Source organism: Lagopus muta, chromosome 18 (assembly GCF_023343835.1).
Source record: "Lagopus muta isolate bLagMut1 chromosome 18, bLagMut1 primary, whole genome shotgun sequence".
In the NCBI taxonomy this organism is placed as follows: domain Eukaryota; kingdom Metazoa; phylum Chordata; class Aves; order Galliformes; family Phasianidae; genus Lagopus; species Lagopus muta.
Genome location: NC_064450.1, coordinates 5,902,629 through 5,916,831, shown reverse-complemented (window position 1 = coordinate 5,916,831; position 14,203 = coordinate 5,902,629). Strand labels below are relative to the sequence as shown.

General features: G+C 63.7%; 3 protein-coding genes across 4 annotated transcripts; 2 read left to right on the top strand and 1 right to left on the bottom strand.

Moving 5' to 3' along the window:
* Positions 1-399: 399 nt before the first annotated feature.
* KIF19 (kinesin family member 19) lies at positions 400-4,408 on the top strand. Its single transcript, XM_048965526.1, has 13 exons — positions 400-561; positions 1,357-1,467; positions 1,580-1,667; positions 1,751-1,887; positions 2,055-2,180; positions 2,253-2,423; positions 2,498-2,644; positions 2,712-2,834; positions 3,026-3,161; positions 3,227-3,362; positions 3,433-3,604; positions 3,805-4,047; positions 4,304-4,408. Exons 1-13 carry the CDS (start codon positions 400-402, stop codon positions 4,406-4,408), a joined length of 1,857 nt encoding a protein of 618 aa, XP_048821483.1.
* Positions 4,409-4,894: 486 nt separating this feature from the next.
* Positions 4,895-8,836, bottom strand: BTBD17 (BTB domain containing 17). Of its 2 annotated transcripts, none has more exons than XM_048965230.1 (3): positions 8,212-8,836; positions 6,644-6,753; positions 4,895-6,277 (listed from the first exon to the last, which is right to left on the bottom strand). In XM_048965230.1, the coding sequence occupies exons 1-3, from the start codon at positions 8,542-8,544 to the stop codon at positions 5,197-5,199; spliced, it is 1,524 nt and encodes a 507-aa protein (XP_048821187.1). In that variant the 5' UTR covers positions 8,545-8,836; the 3' UTR covers positions 4,895-5,196. The 2 variants fall into 2 exon arrangements, with proteins under 2 accessions (XP_048821187.1, XP_048821188.1); XM_048965231.1 differs by lacking the exon at positions 8,212-8,836 and adding an exon at positions 7,897-8,165 and having other exon boundaries at positions 6,644-6,920.
* A 4-nt stretch (positions 8,837-8,840) lies between these two features.
* GPR142 (G protein-coupled receptor 142) lies at positions 8,841-14,089 on the top strand. Its single transcript, XM_048965234.1, has 2 exons — positions 8,841-11,602; positions 11,949-14,089. The coding sequence occupies exons 1-2, from the start codon at positions 11,485-11,487 to the stop codon at positions 13,028-13,030; spliced, it is 1,200 nt and encodes a 399-aa protein (XP_048821191.1). The 5' UTR covers positions 8,841-11,484; the 3' UTR covers positions 13,031-14,089.
* The last annotated feature ends 114 nt before the right edge of the window (positions 14,090-14,203 follow it).

Sequence of the window (14,203 nt, the reverse complement as noted above, 5' to 3'; positions counted from 1 at the left end):
GAGGATGCAGTGAGGCATCACCCAGTCAGTGCAACCCAAGCTCAGGTGCAGCCATCAGGTGCGGCTCCTACCCCAAAGCACACAGGAAGCCCAGTGCCAGCCTTTGGCCAAGCACCTCATTAAGTGCCAGCACTAATTACATCAATAGTGTGACAGCGTTTCCAGGAGCCTGAGCAGGACACAGCTCTGTGCTCCCCCCCCCCCGTGCCACCTGTCCCCAAGGCAGCGAGGGGCCGGTGCCAGCAGGAGGGCTCACTGCCCAGCTGCCCCTTTAAGCCAATCCCAGCAGTGTTCGCTTTCTTCCCAGGAAAATGAGCCTCTAATTGCAGCATGGGGGGGGGTCCCGGGGGCTGCATCGGCTGCCGGCTGTGCCAGCCCAGTGCCAGACTGCATCCAGCGATGGCCGGCGTGCAGGTCCCCGTTCTGCTGTCCCTTCATCCTTGTCCCCTCTGCCCCACACTCACTGGCCGTGTCTTGCAGGTGGCTCTTCGCATCCGACCCATGATTGTGGCTGAACTGCAGAGTGGTGCCAGGCCCATTGCCCACCGCCTGGATGAGCAGGTACAGCTGTGGGATGGGGATCCAAGGCAGGGGACAGGGGGATCAGGTACACTGGACAAGGTGGGATCCTCGGTGTATTTTGGACGTGCCTGGGTGCACCTGGTGCTGCATGCGATGCACACACGTGTGATGTGTGCACTAAACAGGATGGGGTGCACCTGCAGCCTTACATTCCCTGCAGAGATCCTACAATAACAAAGCAGCAGGATGGGAGTCCAGCAAGGATTTACTGGGTCAGGAGAAGCCCTTCCTGCAGGGCTGTGGGACCCCTCTCCCCATCCCCAACTCAGGTTACAGGGGAGGCCTGGAGGCTAAGTGAGGAGGGAGAGTTGGGCAGCCATGAGACTGGCTTTGCCACAAAGGTTGAAATCTGCATTGCACTGAGAGACACCAGGGATGCTGGCAGTTGCAATGGGGTCAGCACTGGGCCCCCTCTGTCCTGGCATCACCCACAAGCAGGGGTCTGGAGTTGGTGCAGGGGTACAAACAGCATCCCTAGAGTGTGACTGCATTGCAAACCAGCTGGAGGTGTGCAGCTGCGGGCACCTTGCTGGGCTGTACTCACAGAGGTGCTTTTGTGCCAGCGGGCAGTGGAGCAGCCGGCTGGGCAGGTCCCCTTGGCACTGCACACAAAGCAGCTTTGAGCCCCAGCTGCTGCCTGGGGACAATGGGACGATACAGGAACATAAAGGGCCCTGGCCTGGAGGGAACACTGGCAGAAGGGAGGCTGGAGGTGACCCCAGGAGCATGGGGGTGACAGGTGCCCTAGGCAGCCCCATTTGTGTCTGCCAACAGGTTGTGGTGCTGCGAGACCCCATGCAGAACTCTGATAATGTCCTGCATGCCAGCCACTCCCGGGAGAAATCCTATGTCTTTGATGCAGCTTTTGACTCCACATCCACCCAGGTGGGTCCATGGGATGGGCAGGGTGTGGGGACATGGGGTAGGAGCATGGTGTGGGACAGCCAACTGGCATGGAGGCACTGGGATGTGCCCTGGGACATTCACCCCCTCACAGGAGACCGTGTACCGTGCCACCACCAGAGGCCTCATTGCGAGCGTCATCTCCGGCTGCAATGCCACCATCTTTGCCTATGGCCCCACTGGTGAGGGGCTCAGGGATGGGCCCAATATGGCAGGGGCTGCAGAGAGAGTCCCAGCCCCAGATGAGCCATCCCCTCTCCCCTAGGCTGCGGGAAGACCTACACCATGCTTGGCACCAGCAGCGAGCCTGGCATCTGTGCCCGCGCCCTGGGTGACCTCTTCCATGCCATCGAGGAATGCAGCAGTGATGCAGAGCATGAGGTCTCCATGTCCTACCTAGAGGTGCATGGGAAAGATGGCATGTTCCACCTCCGGGGCAGGCAGGGAGCAGCGAGTGGCACACAGCCGGGGTGTCGCTGTGCTGCAGGGCCGTGTCCCCTATGGGTGCCCATGCCACGTGGGATGTTCCCAGCTCCCCCCTTTGATCTACAATGGAGATCTCCCCCCAGATCTACAATGAGGTGATTCGGGACCTGCTGAGCCCCTCACCACACTCCCTGCAGCTGTGGGAGGATTCCCATGGCACCGTCCGAGTGGTCGGCATCACCGAGCTGTCAGCCAGCAGCACCGAGGAGGTGGGACAGGGGATGTCTGTGGGGCAGCGGGGAGCGGCGAGCCCCTTACCCAGCACAGCCTGTCCTCTCCAGGTCCTACGGCTGCTGCTGAGGGGGAATCAGCAGCGGACACAAGAGCCCACAGCTGCCAACCACACGTCGTCACGCTCCCACGCCGTGCTGCAGGTCACTGTGCGGGGACGGGGACTGCGCTGCGGGCGGCTCCAACTGATAGACCTGGCAGGCTCCGAGCGGGCGGCTTGGGTACGGCATGCACCCCTGGGAAACCCCTGGCTCCTTTTTATTGCTATATTTTTTGCCTTCACTTCACTGCCCAGACACAGAACCGTGGGCAGAGGATGAAGGAGGGAGCGCACATCAACAGGTCACTGCTGGCTCTGGGCAACTGCATCAAGGCGCTGAGCAAGCCGGCGGGCAGCGCGCACGTCAACTACCGTGACAGCAAGCTGACCCGACTGCTGAAGGTGCGATGGTGTCGGGGGGCACGGGCTGCTCCCCCCGCCCCACTCAGCTGTGTGCTTTGCTGCCCAGGACTCGCTTGGGGGTAACAGCCACACGGTGATGATCGCCCACATCAGCCCTGCCAGCACTGCCTTTGAGGAGTCCCGCAGCACGCTCACCTACGCCCAGCACGCCAAAAGCATCCGCCCCACGGTGGGACCGGGAGGGTGGACAGCATCCCACCTCCTGCCAGCACCCTCCTGTCCCCTCCCTGTGCAGCTCTGGTCCCCAGCAGGGAGGGCATAAGAGCCGGTCCCTGCTGCACAGCCACACAGTGCTCAGGGACCAGGGCTGGGGGTGTGCTGTGCGGCAGCAGTGAGATGCTCACACTGTGCCCATTTCAGGTGAAGCACAACCTGCTCAGCAGCTCACCCCATGGCAGAATTGTGGCCAACCTGCGTGGGGACATCCAGCACCTCAAGCACCAGCTGTACACCGCACCAGGGCCAGGTAAGCACCGTGCCATCCACTACACCCAGGGTATGCCTGACCCCACTGTGCTGCCTCAGAGCTGCAGGGCTTGGTGCTGACACCCATATTCCCAGCCCAGGTCCAGCTGCGGGACAAGCTGCTCAATGCCTGCCATGAGCAGGCGGCCCTGTGCCAGCACCTGGTTCAGCTGGAGGGCACAGCACTGCACACCCGGCTGGCAGCTGCCCGGCACCTCCGCATACTCACTCGGTATGTGGGTGCAGGTGGGGTCCCCAGAGAGCTAGGCTGTGTCACTGAGATCCCAAAATGCCTCCTCCAGCTGGAAGAGGAGAGTATGGCGCTGGGGCAAGGAGGGGCAAGGGAAGCCAGGAGGGCCCAGTGAGAGCAGGAGGAACACGGACACAGATGTGCCAGAACCAGCCAGCGTGATCGCAGCACGGGAGAGCTTCATGGCACTGGTGGAGAAGCAGGACAGACTCCAGGAGCAGAAGGTGCGGGAGCCCCAAATGCAGCATCCACAGCTCAACCCCACATCTGCAGGGAGCTGAGCTTGAGGAGTCTCTGCCTAGCAGCACCACTCACCCCAGAGCACTGGGGTGCATGCAGAGGGCAAAGGGCCAGACAGGTTGGTGGCCCTCTAGCAGGGATGCTGACCCCTGGGAAGGGGGATGACGCCGGGATTTGCCCACAGGCAGAGCTGGAGCGGCGCTTCCAGCAGAGCCAGCAGCACACCCGGCGGCTGGAGGAGGCTGTGCAGCGCAGGAGCAGCTCTGTGCAGCAGCAGGAGCTGCTGGCCCTGCTGTGCCGCCTGCACCAGCTGCAGCTGCACAACGCAGAGCTGCGCTCCCACTCCCTGCTCCAGGGTGGCTTCAGGCACTTCCCAGCCACTGCCGTGCAACCCTTCAACCAGCACCGGGCTCCCCGCGCCGCAGAGGTGAGCACAGCACACCCACAGGACCAGGCTCAGGCGAGTGGCTGTGCTGTGGTGACGGAGCCGCGTCGCCGTGGAGGAGACATTGAGCAGCGCCAAAATCACCGTGGGCACGGCCAAGCCGTGTCAGTCCCGTGTGCCACATGCCCCCGAACTGAGGCATGTTGCCAGCAGGGACAGCCTGGAGGGAACAGCCACCCTCCTGGGGGCCGTGCAGCCCGACCCCTCCCCACGCGCCTGACTGTGAGTGTGCAAAAAGCTGGAGGAGAGGGAAGAGCCGCTGGATGCCAAAAGGAGAAAGAAGCAGCTGCTGCCCTTCGAGGTCGCCAGCCACGGGGTGGGTGGCAGCAGCACTGCACCCTGATGAGCGCACCAGGAGACACGTTGCTGTCCATCTCCCCTGCTGCAGGCAGGGCCAGCACCCACCGCTCAGCTGCGTCGTGGCAATCGGCCCAAGGACCTCCAGCAAGGACTGGTGGAACCCCCAGTGCTGAGCCGAGCTCCCTGCTGAAGCACAGCCATCCCCGTGCCAAGCAGTGGGCTGAGCACCCATCCTGCCCAGCTCAGCGCCTCACGTAGCCCACAGTGCCAGCCCTGCTGGGGCCGGTTGACTAAACTTCCCCGTGGGACACACGCAGCTGTGCTGGGCAGTGACTGTGCTGCTGCTCAGCACCTCTGTGGCTCAGCAGAGCGGCACAGGAGCTGAGGTTTATCCTTTTGGAGCATTAAAAGGAGGCACATGAAGACTGGGAGTGGTGTGACAGCTGATGCGTCCCTGTGCCCATCCATCCCAAGGCACAGGGGATACCCAAAGATGCCCCGCGCTCCCCGCACTCATTTTCTGCTTTTATTAGGAAGGAGGTGAAGGAAACCCAGGCAGGAACAAGGCGCTGCGCTCCACAAGTGTCCTCTGCTGGGGGAGGCAGCTGGACCCCCATCCCAACACACCCCAAGCTGCAGCCATGTCAGTGCAGAGGTGGCACTGCAGGGGCCGTCCCCACGTCCCCACGCCACACGGTTGCACATTCGCTGTGCTCCCTGCAGGCACCCAGGGATGGCAGGGGGGACAGCAGGAAGAGGCAGGCAGCAGAGGAGCCCCCATCTACCTACAGAGAGGGGACAAAGAGGCAGAGCCCCATGCCCACAGCCCCACTACTTCTTCACCTTGATGAGGGAGTGGTAGACAGGCTTGATGATGATGTGCAGGTGCAGGGCATTGTCGATGAGGTACTCGGAGGTGCGCTTCTGCAGGTCGGCATGGGCGAGGAAGTCAGCCGTCTCATCCGAGCTCTGGTGGAAGCTGTAGGCATGCTTGACAAAGATGCGGCCCTGCTGCCGCACACCCACCAGCACCGTCTTCTGGAAGCTGACACCAGCAAAGTCGGGGCTGCTGGTGGCCGGGGTGACAACGAGGCGCGGGCGGCCGTCCTCGATGCGCACCGGTTGGATGGCGCTGGACACCGAGTCCGAGTAGACGGGGCGCAGGCTGACGGGCAGCCAGCGTGGAGAGAAGAGCACGTTCCAGGTCACCCGCTTGCCGGAGTCGTGGCTGCTGGGCCCAAGCTGGGTCTGGAAGCTGGTGCTGCGGTCATCCCGTGCCGGGTTGTTGATGACCCACTGGGAGCCCCAGCTGGGTGCGAGGTAGTTGCGGGGCAGAAACATGCTGCAGTTGACGTCAAAGTACTTGGCAAAGTGCAGAGGGGACGCGGCGTGGAACTGGAAGGCCTGGAAGAGCAGGTCCTGCACCGCGCTGTAGTGCCGCACCAGCACCGCCGACTGCGTCTGCAGCCGGAACAGCTGGCTGGGCGCGATCATGGGGTAACGGATGGCACGCAGCACCCGCTCAGCCACAGCGTCCTCGGGCTGCCGCCGGGCCAGCCAGGCCTCCACAGCGGTGTAGAGCTCCAGCTCACTGTGCAGCACCAGGTCGGAGCGCTCCAGCAGCAGCAGCAGCAGCTCCATGCTGACCGAAGCCCACTCAGCGCTGCCGAGCACAGACGACAGGTTCCAGGCCAGGAACTGCAGGCAGCTCTCCTGCAGCGCCGTGTCCCCGATGCGTGCAGCATAGTGGTACCAGCCCACTACGTGGCCCTGGCTCGACTCGCTGGCCAGGTGGCTCCTCATGTAGTCAGCCACGCCACGCTGCAGCCCCCACACCCGGTACTTGCTGGCCAGCTGGTGGAGGGGGATGGCTTGGTGCAGTAGGAGGGAAACCCCTCCACAGTACAGGTACCTGGAGTGGAGCATGGGGTGGTGACACTGCTGTTCTCTGTCTCTATTCCCAACCCACTTGAGTCCCTGAGAGCGCATCCTCCTCCCTTGGCTGCATCCTTCCCATCCCATAGGGCCCCTAAGAGGACAACCTTCCTTGGCTTCAGCCCTCCCAGCATCCCCATCCTGCAGGGTCCATGAGGGGACACCCTACCCGGTTGGCTCCATCCCTCCTGCTGCCCCCTTCCCACTGGGTCTTTGTGGAACTGAAGGGAGCATCCCTCTGGGCATCCCTTTCCCCTGGAGTTCCCACTGTCCCCATGGAACACCTCCCTCCTTGTCGGCATCCCTCCCATGGGCATCCCCATCCCTTGGGCTCCCCACACACCTGATGAACTTCTCAAAGAGCGCAGCGGTTTCAGGCGGCTCATACAGGGTGACAACACTCTGATTGCGCAGGAGCCCCTCGAAGACCTCGCTCTGGAGGCTGAGCAGCAGCTGGTGGGTGTGGAAGACCTTGGCCTCATCAGAGGCGGCCGTGCGCACCCGCAGCACCGAGTCGCTGCTGTTGCCGTTCTGCAGCAGCTCCTGCAGCCTCTGCAGCAGCGTCAGTGAGTGGTTGATGGTGGCTGCAGTGGCATCGCTGCCAAGGTCAGCTTTCTGAGCTGTGGGGAGGTGTTACTGTCCCACTGCTGTGCCCCAGCACCAGGCACAAGAGGGCAGGATTTGTGGCTAACAGGGTGCTGGGGAAGCTTTGCTTTGTGTGCATCCTCCCTTTGCTCCCCACAGTGCCAAAGGGTTGGTTGCTGCCAAGGGTATGTGGGAGGACAAGGGGACATAGGGACAGCTGTCTCTTTGGGAGCCAACAAGTTGCCTTTCTGCAGCAGGACTGAGACCACCATGTACCAAGCTGGGACGTGCTGGGAAATGGCCCTGTGCCTGGCACGCTGGCACACAGCCCGGGCTGCCAGCCCTCTCCTGTCCCCATGTGGGCAGAGCGTGCCCTGAGAACTTGCCCCAGACCCCAGCCCTCCCAAGTGGGCCGACATGGGAGGGCATACGAGGCAGGTTTTGGGACTCCCTGCAGGCTGAGGTACCAGTGGCCCCACTGCAGTAGTGGGTGCTGCTAGGATGGCAGCATACTGTGCCTGCTCTCAGCATGATCCCTGCCTCCTCCTTATGCCATGAATCCACACCTCCCATGCACAGGGAGAGTGTTGCAAGGAGCTCTGTTCCTGTGGGTACAGGGAGCCTTCCTCCTGCTCCTCGCCCTCCCACATGCTTGGCACACCTCCCGCTTCCTCCCCAGCTCATCTTGATGAATTTGGCTCCATCTCTCCAATCTGCTTCTGGCCGGCTGGCAATCCCACAGATTACCCATCCCAGTGCCAGCTTAAGCCCAGCTGAGCAGGGATCAGGAGGCAATCAGGTCCCTCGCCCCACAGTGCCCACAGTGCGGAGCCCTGCGCTGGGCAGCTGGACCCCCCCGAGGGGCACAGCACACCCAGGAGCCACATCCATCCCCCCCACAGCACAAGGTCTGCCGGAGAGCCGCACTCAGCCCTAAATCACCGCCACGGCACAAAGAGTTGGGGGACCCAGGGACACCTCCATGCCTCCCCCCACCACCGCCGCCCTTACCAGCCTGCACGGTGAGGAGGAGGAGGAGGAAAGCGGTGGCAGCGCAGCCCCAGCGGCGGGCAGCTGGGGGCCGGGTGCCCGTCAGCCTCGCCATCGTTTCGCATCTGCCGGGGCGCGCGGTGCCCGACGGGCGCTTATGTAGGCCACGAGCCCCCCCAGCCCGCACCGCCACATCGATTGGTGGAAACTGGGACCCGCCGTTACCAAGGGAACGGCTTCCAGCCCCGATCCATCCCACCCCGACCCCCAGCCCCACATCCCAGGGCGTCGTGCTCCAGCGAGCCCCGAGCATAATGTGGGATCATTGCCGCTCACCGCCGTCGGACGGCGCCGGTCCCGTGCGCAGCCACAGCTCTTTGTGCTGCGGGGACGCGCTGGGGCTTTTGCATTCAAGGCACAGTGCGTGCAGCCTCCCGGCTCCCCCAGCTCATGGGTATTCATGGAGGCGGCAGCCCTCGCCCTCCCATCACCATGGCATCGGGCTGCCGGCAGGAACTGCCTGCCCTTTTCCCAGCCTTTGCAGCCAAGACACTGTGTGCGCTGCACGAGTGCCCGGTGCCTGCCCTCGTTGGCCCCTCGCCCACCCCGACGGCTCGTGCAGGGCTTTGCAATGGCACGGGGCACCAGAAATGAGATGAAGATGGGCATGGGGGTGGGGGTGGGATGGTGAGGATAGAATGAGATAGGAATGGGATTTCAGTTTGTCTGCGAGGCACCTGGGCCACCCCTCCAGGAGACACCACCGAACGATGCTGTGACCTTCAGCTTGTGGCAGTGGCTCGGGCTGGAGCCACACAGGGGAATATTAGCCAGTTCCCTGTTATCGAGTAGCTGTCTGAGCTGATGGGATTAGTGCTGGCGTCGGCGTTATTGCAGCTTTGGTGTTAAGCTGCTAAGTGAAGCGCAAACTCAACGAGGCTGCCGAGCATTTCACGCTTGGCACCCGGCAGCTCAGTGCAAGAAGGATGCTGTGAGCACAAGGAGTGCATGGGCACAAAGGCCAGGAGTGCGTGCAGCAGGGCAGGATGGCTGCGGCGTGTGCCGGGACTCTCCGCAGGGTAGGGAGGCTGTAGCCAAGCAGGGGGTGCTCAGCCCATCTGCCCCTTTTGCGTCAGAGCGCCCGGCCCCGGCACGGTGCCACCACAGCCGGGGGTGTTCTCATGCCGGGGAGGGCACTTGAGGACAGGGGCCAAATCCAGAGTGTCTGGAGGAGGATGGGGATGGGGGATAAGGAGCTCGATCCTCGAGCACAGCCTGGTGCAGGGGGGTGAAGGAGGAGCGTGGGATTAAATGGGGTCTCCAGATGTTGAGTGTGGACAGATGTGGCTGCAGCTCAAGGGTAGGCCGCCCATCTGGCTCTGCTCCACTGAGATGGGATGGAAGATGAGCTGCCCATCAACTGCATGCTGCTCTCCCAGCCCCCCCAGCCCCTCGTGGGGGCAGCAGGGACAGAAGGGGACAGAAGGGGTACAGAGCACCTGGCCCCTCAGATGTGCCCAACCAGCAGCTCTGCAGCCCGGCAAGGCAGGTGACTCAAGGCACAGCACAAACAGAGCAAACAGTGTGGGTGCACTTTCCTGCTGCAACGGGGAGCGAGGGCCAGGTGGGCCAAGGGGCCCCGCAGCGGCACAGCCTGTTAATGGCTCACCACATCTGCTGCTGCCTCATTTAACCACCCGCCTGCAAAACAACAGCTTGCCTGGAGCGTGTGCCTGGCGGCACTGTGCCAGCATGGCTCCGTCCTGCAGGGTCCCCCACTGTGCCCGGCCAGGAGCTGTCACCCTTCAGTTGGACACAGGGCAGGGCAGCGCAGGCTGCAAGGTTGAGGGATGTGGGGACCATGGGGACAGTGCTGGCAGTGTTGTGTTCAGCTCCTAAACCTCATGGGATGGAGAAGCTGCTGCACTGGCTCCGTGAACTGCAGACCTGTGCCAGGCAGCTCCTGCAAGCAGGGGACATCAATGTCCCCACTGGCAGCTCCTACATCCCTGTGCTGCTGGGGAAACCGAGGCACAAGCAGACTTTCCCTGCAGCATGGCCTCCACACGAGGGGACTGGAGTAGTACACACATGGGCACGGACACACATGTGTGAATGAACACACACGCACATACACACTCAGATAAACCCAGACCTGGCTCAGGAGTGAGGTTGTGTCCATCTGTCCTGGAGGCAAGGAAGGAGCCTGTGCTGCAGGAGGGGCAGCAAAGTGTCAGCCCCTGTGTTCCCCTGAGCCTCCAGGTGAGCAAAACGCTGTGCACCTGCACGGTGACACAGGAGCAGTGCTGCACCCAGAGCACCGTCCCTGTCATGGGTGGGGATGAGCTCTATCCCCGAAGCTCAGCCTCCCCAGGGGCCCCCATCCGCGGCTCGGGGGCAGCAGCGAAGCTCGGGGCCATCCCATCCCGCGGCTCTGCCCACGCCGCTCTCCCTCCGCCCCGCGTCTCCACGCACCCCAGGGGCTGTGCCATGCTGCGGCCACCAGCGGGAACAGACACGCACTGAAGGTGGCACCGCACGCCAAGAGGGTGGCACGAAAGCCACCAAGGTGAGAACCCACCGGGCACAGGAGTGGGACCTCGGGTAGAGGAGGGGAGAGAAGGACCCGGACAGGACCCCTGCCAGCAGGCACAGCGCCTTTCTGCAGAGTGAAGGGCTCAGGGCTAGGGAAGGGTTAATACCATCCTGCCGCAGCCGATCGATGCCCGTTTCCCGGGGGGCACAAAGAGATTGGGCTCGCTGATTAGCCGGATCTAATTTTCAGTTAATTAGCATCACTCTCCTCTCCCACACAGCCCCCGGGGTTGGGGGTCTGCTCGGGTCGATGCTGGAAAAAGGGGCCAAGGCCAAGCCCCCAAGGCTCGCAGGGAGGGAAGTATGGGGACCCCCCTATTGCCCCCTCCCGATCCAACCCCAGGCATTGCGGGGGGCTGTGGGCAGGCGGGAGCCCGGGCGGAGCTTGGCGCGGGGGTCGTGATGCTCCGTTGGTCCCGGAGCCGTCGGGGTTTGGCCGAGCTCGGCAGCTGGGGGGCACTGAGGGCCTGGACCCCCTCAGTGGGCAGGGGGGCAGAGGAGAACGTACAGGGAGCTGAGCAGCGGGGGCTGAGCTGAGCCAGGGCGGCATAGAGGCCACGGAGGGACGGAATGGGGCCAGCATGAGGGGTCGGGCTGGGACACGGCCCTCCCGGTCTCAGGACCCCAAGGCTCCATGCCGCCCCCCGACCCCCGCCGCCGCCCGGGCACTAGGACCCAGCTTCCCGCGGGAAATGCTAATTTGGGACCATTCTAACCAATCACAACGCAGCGCTCGGGTGTGGCGTTCCCCCGCTCTCTGAGGAGGCCTCTCTGATTGGCCGCAGCCTCGCGCCCTCGGGCCAATAGGAGCGCGGGGCGCGGGGCGGGGGTTTGTGAATGGGGTCGGGCGCGGGGCCGCATCCCGCACGGGGCTTTGCGGGGTCACCCCTGGCACCACCATCTCCCGGCCCAGCTGAGCCACCCCGGTGTCCCCATGCCATGCCCCCGCCGGCGGTGCCCTCACCTCCCTGAGTCTCCCTGTGTTCCCCCGCAGCCGACACGTGGTGGAGGGCGATGGTCCCGGTGCCCAACAGCACGGCGGTGACATGGCCGGAGCCGGAGCGGTCGCCCTGCATGGTTGGCATCTTCCCTGTCGTGTACTACAGCGTCCTGCTGGGCCTGGGGCTGCCAGGTGAGGTGTTGGGGCTGCCAGGGTTAAAGGGGCAGAGCTGCAGCTCCCGCCTGACCCCACAGGTTTTGGGGTATGGGGTCTCTATGCTCCCCACAGTGCCACTCGCCTCTGTGTAACCCCAGCCCCATTGGTGGGTGCCACGGCAGCGGGGACAGACGGTACTTCCATTGCTGGGGCTGACACATGGAGGGGATTAATCAGCTCTGCAAATCCCCATGGCACCACGATATTTATAGTTCCCCAGCCCCCCTTGCACCCCACCAGGCGCTGTGGAGCTGAGCGTGGCACCGGGGGGCTGTGAGCCCAGGGTCTGAGCGCCCATCTGGCACCGCTCCCCTCCCTCCAGTGAACGTCCTGACAGCCGTGGCCCTGTCCCGCCTGGCCACGAGGACCAAGAAGTCATCATACTGGTACCTGCTGGCCCTCACCACGTCCGACATCCTCACCCAAGTCTTCATCATCTTCGTGGGCTTCATTCTGCAGACGGCCATCCTGGCACGGGCGGTGCCTCGCGCCTTCATCCACATCGTCAACGTTTTGGAGTTCACAGCCAACCACGCCTCCATCTGGGTCACCGTCCTGCTCACCGTGGATCGCTACGTGGCCCTGTGCCACCCTCTGCGGTACCGCGCCGTCTCCTACCCCCGCCGCACCCGCAGGATCATCGCCGCCGTCTTTGCCGTGGCTCTGGCCACTGGCATCCCCTTCTACTGGTGGCTGGACGCCTGGCGTGACGCCGATCCACCCACCGCACTGGACAGGGTGCTCAAATGGGTGCACTGCGTCACCATCTACTTCCTGCCCTGCAGCATCTTCCTGGCCACCAACTCCGTCATCATCCACAAACTGAAGCAGCGCGGACGCTCCGGGAGACGCCGGCTGCACCGGGGCAAAACCACGGCCCTCCTCCTGGCCATCACCACTGTCTTCATCGTGCTCTGGGCGCCCCGCACCGCTGTCATGATGTGCCACCTCTACGTGGCCTCGGTCAAGCGGGACTGGCGCGTGCACCTGGCCCTGGACATCGCCAACATGGTGGCCATGCTCAACACCACCCTCAACTTCTTCCTCTACTGCTTTGTCAGTGAGACGTTCCGCCGCACCGTGAGCGAGGTGCTCTGTGGCCACACGTGGCATGGCCCCCGCCACAGCGGCGCCCGCTTTGTGCCCCCAGCCCCGAGCCCACTGCAGCTGCTGGGCACGGCGTGCTCAGCAGGGTGCTGCCACCAGCCGGGGGTCTCGGTGCTCACCCAGCACCCAGTGGGACGACGCCTCAGGGATGCTGCCCCGCTGTGCCCAAACCCACAGAGCTGCGGTGCTGGGGGTGGTGGGAGCTCACAGCTGCTCTCCAGCTCCAACAGCGCAGCAAACCTGCGCCCGGGGCTGGGCCCAGGTGAGCTCTGCAGCCCCGGGGAGGAGGCAATGTGATGGGGTTGAACTCTCCTGCATAAACTCCAATGTTTGGTCTGTAATGCTGCGTGGCTCCGTCTGAGTCTCTCTGCTCAGCCTGGTGCCCTCGGGGTGCTGCAGTTCTGTGTGACCCGGCTCCCCGTGTCCCCTCTGCACGGCACGCACACAGCTCAGAGCCACGCTCTCACTTACACCACCACACTGCTGCAGTGCTGAGCAGCCGGGGCCGTGCCAGCCTGCCTGTCCCCAGCTGCCACCAGAGGGCAGGGACAGGACGCCCAGCAGAGCTGGCACAGGCAGCAGCAGGGAGCTGGCACCCTATGACCCGTGGGAGCAGCTGGGTCCAGAGCAACAGCCCTGCCTGCCCCACTTTCCATCCTAATTCTCGCATAAGGTCCTTACTATAATCCCCCCCAAACAGAGCTGCCTTTCCACCGTAATTCCTCATAAACCAGCACCCATGGAGCTGCCCCAGTGCTGGGGGCTCAGCTGGCCCTGGAATATTTGGGCTGCCCCAAGCAGGGCACAGAGAGCAACCCAGTGCTCTGCGCCCACCAGGCTGAGCCCAGCACTGGGGTGGCATGGGGCACAGTAGGATGCCCACCTACCTTTGCCCCCACTGCACAGAAGATGAGCCCAGGATGACCTCATGGTGTGGGGCTGACCCACACGGGTACAGGCACACATCCAGGGCAATGTTCCTCACACTCTGCAGCCCTGGGCACAATGCTGACCCCTGCATTACACCGGGGGAGTCCGGCCCCCACTGCCCTGTTCTCACCAACAGGGTTCAGCCCCAGCCTTGCTGGGGTGGGTGGTAGCCGGGAGGTGCTCGCTCCATTAATTCTGGCATTTCAGGAGAGAAGGACTGGGGCTGGATTAGACATTAACCCAGCAGTGAGCACCTCCTGCCGCCCCGCACCCTCCTGCAGGATTTCCCACCCCATAACCCGGCCAGGGGCCGCACTGTGGGGCTGTGGGGGGCACGAGGGCCTGGCTGGGAAGGGCAGCACTGAACCCAAGCGCCGTGCGGAGGCCAGGGCTGCCGCCAGCCCCCCCTCGCCCGGCGCTTATTTACTTGGAGAGGGAGGTGGAAACGTGCAAACCGCGTCCGCCTGCAGAGAGGGGCTCCTTTCTGGACAGAACCAGCTCAGATGGAAAACAGCTCTCCAGCCCCAGCGTAAACAGAGG

Coding starts and splice junctions, on each gene's coding strand:
- GPR142 (XM_048965234.1), top strand. CDS start 11,485: ATGGTCCCGGTGCCCAACAGCACGGCGGTGACATGGCCGGAGCCGGAG. Junction 11,603..11,948: donor GCTGGGCCTGGGGCTGCCAG/GTGAGGTGTTGG, acceptor CCCTCCCTCCAG/TGAACGTCCTGACAGCCGTG.
- KIF19 (XM_048965526.1), top strand. CDS start 400: ATGGCCGGCGTGCAGGTCCCCGTTCTGCTGTCCCTTCATCCTTGTCCC. Junction 562..1,356: donor CCCACCGCCTGGATGAGCAG/GTACAGCTGTGG, acceptor GTCTGCCAACAG/GTTGTGGTGCTGCGAGACCC. Junction 3,605..3,804: donor ACAGACTCCAGGAGCAGAAG/GTGCGGGAGCCC, acceptor ATTTGCCCACAG/GCAGAGCTGGAGCGGCGCTT.
- BTBD17 (XM_048965230.1), bottom strand. CDS start 8,544: ATGCCCATCTTCATCTCATTTCTGGTGCCCCGTGCCATTGCAAAGCCC. Junction 6,754..8,211: donor ACCGGCGCCGTCCGACGGCG/GTGAGCGGCAAT, acceptor CACACCCACCAG/CTGCTGCTCAGCCTCCAGAG. Junction 6,278..6,643: donor CTCTTTGAGAAGTTCATCAG/GTGTGTGGGGAG, acceptor GCTCCACTCCAG/GTACCTGTACTGTGGAGGGG.